Source organism: Micromys minutus (genome assembly GCF_963924665.1).
Source record: "Micromys minutus genome assembly, chromosome: 1".
NCBI lineage: Eukaryota > Metazoa > Chordata > Mammalia > Rodentia > Muridae > Micromys > Micromys minutus.
The window spans coordinates 145215725-145226004 of record NC_137969.1 but is presented as its reverse complement, the minus strand read 5'-3'; the positions used below and the strand labels follow the sequence as shown (position 1 = coordinate 145226004).

Sequence of the window (10280 nt, the reverse complement as noted above, 5' to 3'; positions counted from 1 at the left end):
ATGACCAAAACACACTGTACAGAATCTTCAAAGACCCATTAAAAAGATGAGGGGGAGAAACCCAATTAGTCCCTTCACCATCATGGAAGCCTGGCCACCGGCTTCAGTGGGAAGACTGCTCCAAGTGTGGCGGTTTGAAAAAGACTGGTCTCCACACGCTCACTTATCTGCATGCTTGGTGCCAGGGAGTGACTCTGATGTGGCTAAGAAGATTAAGACAAGATGGATTCTGACTGGAGGAAGTGTCTTTGGTGATTTGAAAGCCTAGGTAACCGTCCCCTCCTCCAGTGCTGTGTGTGCTGCTCTTGCTCCACTGTGATAACGGACTCAATCCCAATCCGAGACTGTAACCAAGTTCCCCCCTAACGTTTTCTTCAAGGCAACACAACGCTGACTATAAGAAGTCTCCTTAGCATTTCTATCTGCCTTACTTCTTTCTAAAAATATTGTTTGTTTTGTGTATATAAGTAATTGCAGCTGTATGCAGACACACCAGAAGAGGGCATCTGATCACTTTATAGATGGTTGTGAGCCACCATGTGTTGCTGGGAATTGAACTCAACCTCTGGAAGAGCAGCCAGTGCTCCTAACCACTGAGCCATCTCTCCAGGCTCCTTCTTATAATGAACTGAATACTTTGTTAAAATCTAAACAAAGGGAACAATGACAGCGATTAAGTGAACATAATATCTATTTTTATTATGAAAACATTAGACTTTGACAGATTGCTTCATTTGCTTTTTAAAAATCTATTATCTGACTTACACTATTCAGCAAAAATGCCAATAAATTACATAAATCATAGTTTGGGTTTTTTTTTTTTTAAACTAAGAACATGTTTTATGATAATCAAACAATTCTAAGTCCCAGCTGTATAAACTGCTGACTAATATCTCTTTTTCATCTTTAGTTTAAACAGAGAGAAAACCAGCCACGTTAATACACCGTTCCAGTTCCTCAGAATTCCCTCCACACTCCGGGACAATCTTTCCTCTCAGGAGGCAGACTGTGGCCCTGCTGGATGACAAGCACTCACTCTAAGCTGTTCCATCCTGCTCTCCCTCCAGGGAGGAAGGGTGGAGCTAAGGGGGTGATGACACACAGTACCCCTGAGCCCAGGCTACCCTGTCTTTAAGTACAGTCCTTTCTTTACAAGGATTAATCAGCTGAGAACAAATGCTGATTTACAGATAATGATTCCCATTCAATACACACTAATATTGCGTTAGTACTGAAGTCACAGATTCTGTCTGAAATCCATCAGTGAACCAATAAGGCAAACTGCATCGCCACCACATGCCTTCAATGATGTAGGTTGGAGCCTGCGCTCTCTGCCCACTGTACTTTGGGAGAGTTCAGATGAACATAAATAAAACTTCCACATGAAGTCAAGAGTTTTCCACATGGGTGGCAATATTAAAAAAACATACGTCAATAGTTTTATTAGTGAATGCTTTCTACCTGGTTCTGTTTTTATTTTTTTGTGGAGGCAAACCAAAGCACTGACTTAAGACTTCTTCAACACAATGACATAATCTCTACCACTTCTCGGGTTTAAAGCTAGATATCCTGGTCCCTGTCACCATCATCAATTTCATCATCATCATCATCATCTTGGTCTCCAGATTCATCTTCTTCTTCAACCTAAGGGGAAAATACAGATTTGTTCATATACACACAGAATAATACACATGACAAACATATATATGTAAAATGCATGCTAATCAATATTATCAGCCAGTTCGTCCTTACAGTAGAACCGATTTCCTCAGGGCTCCCTGTCACTTTTGCAGATGGGTTATGCTCTTCAGTTAACTCTAATGGTCAACAGTCAGGCCTCTCTGCTCACAAGTCTGAATGCACCATGTAAAAACCATGGCCACCAGCTCACCCAGACTGTGCTACTTATTACCTAGGAGCAGTGAAAAGAGCTATTTCTATGCCTGAGGTCTTCAAATATGGCGAAGAGATTTTATCTCAGGTCAACTCTCTAAAGAGTGAGAACTATAGATAATATATCATGTTTATAACGTGAATACTGGCACAACTTCCTCATGCAACAGTAAACTTAGGGACATACTGTACAGACAGAGATCATGTGTGGAAACGTCTCAGTCTTACTGGATGACCAAGATCCTTGAGTTTACTCTTCAGTGACAGGATTTTCTGATCTTGATCTGCCAACAGCACCAAAAGATCATCTTGTTCTTTCTTAGAATCCATAACTTCCAAGTCTAACTTGTCCTTCTCGGTTTGTAGGATGGCGATGGTGCTGTTGGATGAGTCCAGCTGCTTCTGAATGGTGGTTCTCTCCTCAGACAGCGCTTTAATCTCATTCTACAGGAAAGGTGACAGCAGAAGTCTCATCAGTACTTCCTTCCTAGAGCTCCTAACGGTCTCTGATGATGACAAATCACTCTATGTCCTGTCTTAGGTGTGAAATGTCCTCCTAGGTGGTAGATATAGGTCACTAGCTACAGTAGTCTCAAAGGTGATGTCTGTTTCTGGTCTGGCTGGAGCAGTCATTTCTTGATTTGCCCACGTTTGGCCACCCCACATAGCTGTGAGCTGCTTCTGATAGTCACCATGCCTTCCCAGCCATTAGGGACTATGTCACCTGGACTGTGATCCAAAATAACCCTCTGCTCCTTAAAGAACAGAGTCAACAGTACAAACTTACTTTCACTTAGCCACTCCTGCCCAAACCCTCACGATAACACTGTACAGAAAATAGTAAGCATCAGAATTCAAAGTCAAATAAAAAAATTCCATTTCATCCAGAGAAGTAAATGAATAGTTTCAAATAAAACTACACCATAAATAAACACAACCCAAAAGGCATAACTATATATCCTCTTCTTTTTTCAAATGTTTCTTCATGATTTACTTAAGAATGTCACCTGATTCTTTGTCACCTGATTTTTCCTGTTACTTATTCTGACATGTCTGTCACAATACTCCTCAGCCCTGTGGAAGTCTACATACTATTTTGTCTTTTGTGATAGTACACTACACGTCTTTGGCTGGCCGGGAACTCATGGTCTCACCTCTGTCTCAGTGCTAGGATTGAAGGTATGCACGATCATTCCTAGCTATATGTGGTTTTGTATTAGTCAAATTTGTTACCATTTAATACTGATATTGATAAAAAAAAAAACTTGCTGGGCATGGTGCACACACTTTTAATCCCAGCATACCAGAGGCAGAGGAGATGGATTCCTGTTCCTGTCAATTTGAGGCCAGCCTGGTCTAGAGAATGAGTTCCAGGACTGCCAGAACTATAAGAAAAACCCTATCTTAGGAGAAAGCACGCACACACACACACACACACACACACACACACACACACACACACACACACACACAAACCTCTAACTTCCCGTTTTCTTTATAAGCCTGAGAGGCTGAGAAATTAAGTGAAACAAAGTCAAACTTTTTGGACGTTAGATCATATTAGGTCTAATAAAGTGCAGTTTTTATCAAAACCAACCTTTAACTCTGTGGTCTCCTGCAGCAAGGCAGACAGCCTTCCTTCTACATCCCTAGTTTCAGTAGCTGCCATATGCTCATTCTCTCCTTCTACAGGAACTGATTTTGCCTGAAAACAAAAATTTGAGAAGCCTCTTGGAAGTTACAAATGATACAAACTTGATGGGTGTATCTTCTTGCCATTTTAAAGTTTTATTTCAAATGAAATAAAATAAAACTCATGTATTTATGTGAAAGCAGCAAAACGCTCTGACAGATGACCTGTCCCACCATGGAGTGGCATGGCACATCATCGGCACACAAGGGAAGCAAGGCACAGACAGAAATGGGAAGCATGTGCTTGGAAACTAGGGGAAAGACAGTCCCTGTTATAGAGCAGTAAAGACCCATTCAGAACTGTGGTCTGGGACATTGAGAGAGCACAACTGACTGGTCAGTCTGTCCGTCTGTATATCTGTGTTAGAATGTGTCTTGTAACGTCGCCCAAGCTGGGCTCACCTCACAGTTATCACGACACTGGGCATGGTTACGTACATGACCCAAATCACTTCTGTAGCTCGTGTTCCTAAACAAAGTACTACAGTGCAGTCTCCTTTCTCGGTGCTTATTGGAAAGGGTAAGAAGAGAAAGACATTTACAAATGAATAAGTAAAAATGAAATTTTGAAAATTTCAGCATACTTAAGATTGCAAAATATGAGAAAGTTATTAAGAGGAAAGCATGAGGGGTCTGCACCAACTTTTGCTAGTCACCACACTCGGCAGACAGCAGGGACAGAGGCAAGGGATTTGCAGAAGGCTTTTGCTGTGATGGTTTGGATGTGCATGGGGTTTTGACAAGTTTGCAGCAGCAGTAAGCTATCAGCTTGGATGTAGAGGGGTAGAAACGGGATGTTACAGTGGTGAAATAAACCAGTCACTAAATAAACAAATCCACACAGCAAAAGAAGAGGAAAGAAAAGAAAAGGCTACTTGGAAGCCTCTGTCCCTGGAGCTCTGGCTAATGCTGAGAACAGATCAACTTTGGAAAGGAAGACAAGGGTGACTCACCAAGGTTTCTGCTCTCTGTAGCAGCTCACAGTTTTCTGTCTGGAGTCTAGTGATCTCCTGAGACTGTGAACATAACTGGGACTTTAATGCTGTCAATTCCTAAAAACAAGAACAGTAGTGCTGTGGTGGGAATAGCATGGCTTCATTAAGGAAATGTCCATTTATGGGGAAAAGCCACTACTTCATATCGCTAGACGTTCTGATGCTTAACACCTCTTTCCACCAAGGACAGTGACAGAAAAACAATTAAAATGCGGCGCCCCCCCCCCCCAGTGATGCTTCAGGCAATGTTTGGGGACATGCCTGGTGGTGACAGACATAATGTTCAAACATCTATGGTATACATGTCTCTTCTCTACTTCCCACTGCCATTATCAACACAAGTGTGCAGAGCGGCAGTGTGGTGTGAGTGGGTGACGAGATTGCCTTTGGGGCCTGTGTAGATGCCAGACATTGGTGCTGGGTGTCCTCCTCTTGCTCTCCACTTTTCTTTTGAGATAGCTAGCTTCTTACCGATCCTGGAGCTCACTGTTTTGGCTAGACTGGCTGGAGAGCCATCCCCAGGATCCGGCTGCCAGGCACCTGACATGCCTGCCTTCCTCCTATGTGGGTGCTGGGGATTCACATTCAAGCTCTCAAGCTTATGTAAGGAAGCATTTTACTACTGAGCCACCTCACCTGCCACCATACAGTGTGGGAAAACTCTGCTAATTAAGGTCGAAGTCCACCATGACCATAGCCTCTGAGCTTGGTACAATATGAGACACTCCTTTCATTAGCGAGGCTTCTCCTTCTCTGACCGTGACTGAGTCCCACATATGCCTCTGTTTTAGGAATGTCACATAGCTTCAATTAGATTACAGGATCAACTTTCTTTCTCCTGATAACAACTCTTCACCTAGCACCTGGGATTCCTGAAATGTTTCCCCTTGATAATAAGGTATTTCACGTACCCTGAGCCCTCAGCCATGACCTTTGTCCCTCCTGGATGTCTACTTTCAGTCCCCCAAAATTTTATTACCCTTAAATCACCCAAAGTAGTTTATTTGGCTCCTGACAGCAGCTCCCGGTGTGGTCATGTACCATAGGTACTCCTAGGGCTTCCAAACCCACATCCCTTGTTGGTTCTGCTCCCACTGCTCTTGTGGACCATCTGGCCAATGATCCACAAGAGTGGGGAGCCGCACACACAGAATTTTGTAATATGTAATATAATACATAAACCCCATGTTGCTAGATAATACTATCATTTAAAAAAAAAACTTGCATATTGCCAGGCACAGTGGTTTATACCTTTAATGCCAGCACTTGGGAGGCAAAGGCAAGAGGATCTCTTAAGGCTGAGGCCAGCCTAGGCTACATAACAAGTTATAGAATAGCCAGGGCTACAGAGAGAGACCATGACTCAAAACAACAACAAAACCAAAACTTCCCCATACCAAAAACACTGAGGCACGTAATGTAAGAATAAAGAGATGTTGCAGATTTAAGACGCAAGGACAGTGGTGACACAGGTACAGTGTGGGTGGGCACACCTCAGACAGGCCATGACTGCCACAGGACTCCAGCTCATACAGCCTGGTGCCTGATTTCTCTTCTCTAATAAACATACACTCCTTTATAACACAGAAAAAGGAAGGATAACAGACAAGAGAGAAGCAAGAAGCTGGGCTAGCAAGATGGCTCAGGGGGTGAGGACACGAATTCACTCTTAGGACACACATGTAGAGGGAGAGACCCAACTCCCTGCAGCTGTGCTGACTTCCAACACAAGGTCTCTACAACACAAGCTGTGTATACATGCAAACATTTATAGCACAAGATAAATACATGAATGTAAAAATTTAAAACAAACCATGAAAGACAAACCATTACTGTCAAGTAAACATGACTTCTAGATTTTTCAAAGTTTGTATTACCAAATCTTACTGTTCCTGACAATGGCATTCAACAGCAATATAATGGCAGGGTATTGTTACTCTACTGGAACAGAGACAAAACAGAACTGGGCTCAACTTCGCTGTGGGATGCAGAAGAGAACGCAGGTCATGTACTTTGAGTACCTAGCACCTAGCAAGAGCTGGATACACACCAACTATTATCATTATGAGCCAAACTTCGACACGAGAACACATTTAATGCAATGCACAGCTGTGGCCTGACCTGGGGTTTCTCCCCACAATCCCAGAATGCTATTTACAGAACCCTTTCTCCACAGCCTCAGTCACTTCAGGGTGTAGAAAGCGGCCGGCCAAACGTTTGATGTCATCAGTGTTGACAAAGACCTGTCATAATCCCTCTGTAGTTGTTCTAGAACCCTGCTGGCATCTGCTACACCGAAGTGACAAGCCAGGACTTTGGAGATCAGCAGACAGATCTGAGTTAGGGGGTGGCTGGGGAGTCAACCAGTCTGTGGGCAGACCCTTCTTCCAGGCTTAACAACAACTAGGTTGAGCTTAGAACTGGGCCCAATCTGACAGTCATTTCTCATCTGCTAGGGCCTTGCCCTTGAATAAATAGCAGACGTTACTGGCGCACAGGGACATTCAGCTTATCTGAGACCAGGAGCTTCCGCGTGGACAATAGCTCATCCTCTACCACCGGTAGGCTGCACTCCTGGCCCTGGAGCGCCTTCACGGTCAGCTGCATGGTGTCCACAGCCCTGTCCACTACGGCCAGCAAAAACCCCAATAGTCTCCTGCTATGCACTGCTGCCCCAGGCGCGCTGAACATTACCTGTTTTAACTCCGCAACTTGCTCGGGATCTCTGGGTGAACATGTTGCTGAAGCCTGCTCACTCATGCCAGACGATTGTGAGGATTTCTACAATTAGTACAGAAATAAACTGAGATTAACCCTGAAAGAAAGGGAGTCAAAGCAGAGCTGCTCACTCTCACAGCCAGATCCTACAGAAGCTCACCAAGGACTTTATATGTCAGATTCTATTTCAACAGAGTGCTGACTGTCTACCACTGTCCACAGCCACAGACTCATGAATCAAGTGTGTGCCTGTACTCGTATCCTATGCTGAGTGCATGGAGCCTGCTGTGTGTAACAGAACCAGTCGTCAAGCCTGCCAATGGGATGCTGATTCCTGAGACTCACACAGTCAAAGGAAAGAATCAACTCCCGAAAACTGCCCTTTGACCTCCACTCTGTGGTCTGAGTGCCCATGTCTGCACAACATATGCCCATAAGTGCAAACAAGACAATACAAAGCAAAAACAAAGAAACCACACCATCACTATTTTTAAAAGAAATGACCCTATCATAATAAATAAATAAATAAATAAATAAATAAATAAATAAATAAATAAAAATAAAAACCAAGCTGAGTGTGGCAGCTCAAGCCTTTAATTCCAGCCTAGTCTACACAGCAAGTCCCAGGAAAGCCAGGGCTACATAAAGAAACCCCGTCTATCCCAGCATCCAGGAGGCAGAGGCAGGCAGAGCTCTGTGAGCTCAAGACTAGCATGGTCTATACAGTGGGTTTCGAAGCATCACACCAGGCATGTGGGCACATACTAGGTCAGGCCTAGACCCAGCACTCGGAAGATAAAGGTAAGAGGATCAAGAATTCAAGACCACCTTGAGATGGCTGGGCCTGTCAAAAACAAAACAAAACAGGGCTGGCTATGGTTTTAGATAACTTTCAGTTCAGCTCTCTGAGTTCAAGGTCAGCCTCATCTATATAATGAGTTCCAGACCAGCCATAGCTACACTGTAAGACCCTGTCTTTTTTTATTTTTTTTAGGACCCTGTCTTAAAACAACAACAAAAAATAGGGGCTGGAGAGATGACTCAGTGGTTAAGAGCACTGACTGCTCTTCCAAAGGTCCTGAGTTCAAATCCCAGCAACCACATGGTGGCTCACAACCATCTGTAATGGGATCTGATGCCCTCTTCTGGTGTGTCTGAAGACAGTGACAGTGTACTCACATACATAAATAAATAAATCTTAAAAAAACAAACAAATAAACCCAGAAAAACAAATAGGCAAGATGATAAGACTTACTTTTGATCACTTACATTTCTTTTTTAACATTTACTTACCAAATTTTCAATCAGAGAGTCCTTTTCAGCTAGCTGGCTTTGTAAGAGAGCCTGATGACTTTTTAACTCTTCTACCTCTTCCCTCAGCCGACTGATTTCTTCTGGCTGAATGCCATTCACCTGAGCCCCGTCGTTGTGAGAGCCTTGATGGTGATTGTCCTTTCCTGTGAAACATTACACACTGGGGAGAGCTGGCAAGAAACAACCTTTCCATCGTCAGCACTGAGGACTACAAGGACACCCAAGACCCCAGAGTGTCTCTTTAACACTGGCAAGGCACTCCCAATGGCAGAGGATGCTGATCGGCTCAAGGGTCCTGATTCAACGGTATGGTTTGGTGATTACAGCAGCTTTAATTCAAATTCTGACAATAAGTATAGGAGAAGTCAAATTCCATTAAAAAGCTTCCCAGAGGAATAGCTACCCACCTGGGTTAACTAACCAAAAAATTATTGTCATAAAGGAAAAAAAATTTGTTTCTAAAAATGTTAGTCCCCCTCACAGAAATAAACTTCTTACACTTGAGTACCTGGCATTATCATAAGGCCTGCAAGATGATGCTCACTGCAAACATGTGGACTTACTATACAGCTTGTGTGCGCTCTCTCCCTCTCCTTCCCCCCTCCCTCTCCCTCCCCTCTCTCTCCAGGATTGGAGCCCCAGCATCCAGAAAGTGACAGGGAATCCTTTTTTTTGCCCTCCTGGTGTCCTAGTCTTGAGGACAGAGCTGGTGGATGGGAGGCCACAGGCACCAAGACATGATGCTAAGAGGGCTGGAGCCCTTTCCTTCTGCTTCTTACATAACAGGGAGCAGAACTGTACAGCTGGTCTCAACCAAGAAAAGGAGGTTACCAGATCAGGCCCAGACCCAGTAGCACCCAAGCGCCCAGGCACAACCACAGACAATAATAACATCGGAGAAAATGCTCCTTCAAGAAGGAGGAATGTGAATTCTTACCTATCTACCTGGGATAGATAGATAGATGGATGGATAGATAGATAGATAACTAGACCAGAGTTTTACATATCTATTACTTCATCTAATTTTCAGATGCCATGAATGCTATTATTTCAATTCTGGAACTGAAGCAACTGAAATACTGTATCAGTCAATTTCAAATAGCCTATGAGATATATACCATTTGGGGAGCTTGTAATGAATCAAAATGTGTGTTACCAGGGTCAGCCAATCAAGCAGGAAAATGGAGACTGTACTTTACACTGAATGATCTGGTCTTGGCTACTTAGTTACAAACCATCCTGCACTAAGTTCTAAGTTAAGCATTCATCACAGTGATCACGGTTGACCGAGAGAACAAGCAGGCCACAGAGAATCTCTCTATCTAGCTCCTGAGGACAGAGTGACTTAAGACACTCACCAAGCTGAACTTTGAGAAGATTGTACTGATCCTTGTGCTGCTGAATCTGAGATGCCTGCTGGGTGACTGCTGTCTGCAGCTGCTCGTTCTGACACTTTAGTGTGGAGACCTGCTGTTTCAGCTCCTCCAGTTGTAGGTCCTGGGAAACAGACACAAGTGAGATGTTCTCACTGCAACTCCAGGTACACAATAAAATACACAGGCTTTAAAAGAAAGGTCCGTATGTTAAAACACTCAGTGTGTCCAAAGTCAACAGCAAAGCATTAGTTCTGGAACATGCACAAAGCTGATCACATGTGGAAGCTTCAAG

The 10280-nt window shown here is 43.6% G+C and overlaps 1 protein-coding gene and 1 pseudogene across 3 annotated transcripts in view; both read right to left on the bottom strand.

Moving 5' to 3' along the window:
• Positions 1–699: 699 nt before the first annotated feature.
• The window catches only part of USO1 (USO1 vesicle transport factor), a 62113-nt gene continuing 52532 nt past the window's right edge, over positions 700–10280 (bottom strand). For both annotated transcript variants that reach the window (XM_080930381.1, XM_080930380.1), the window contains 7 exons: positions 9971–10109; positions 8592–8755; positions 7275–7361; positions 4539–4637; positions 3491–3598; positions 2122–2337; positions 700–1644 (listed from right to left, as the gene is read on the bottom strand). In XM_080930381.1, the coding sequence (XP_080786507.1) occupies positions 1561–1644; positions 2122–2337; positions 3491–3598; positions 4539–4637; positions 7275–7361; positions 8592–8755; positions 9971–10109 (897 nt within the window). In that variant the 3' untranslated portion in view covers positions 700–1560. The remainder of the gene's footprint in view (positions 1645–2121; positions 2338–3490; positions 3599–4538; positions 4638–7274; positions 7362–8591; positions 8756–9970; positions 10110–10280) is intronic.
• On the bottom strand, positions 6731–7187 carry LOC308431090 (ubiquitin-like protein 4A; annotated as a pseudogene). The gene has a single exon. The product of its transcript is annotated as a ubiquitin-like protein 4A (transcript).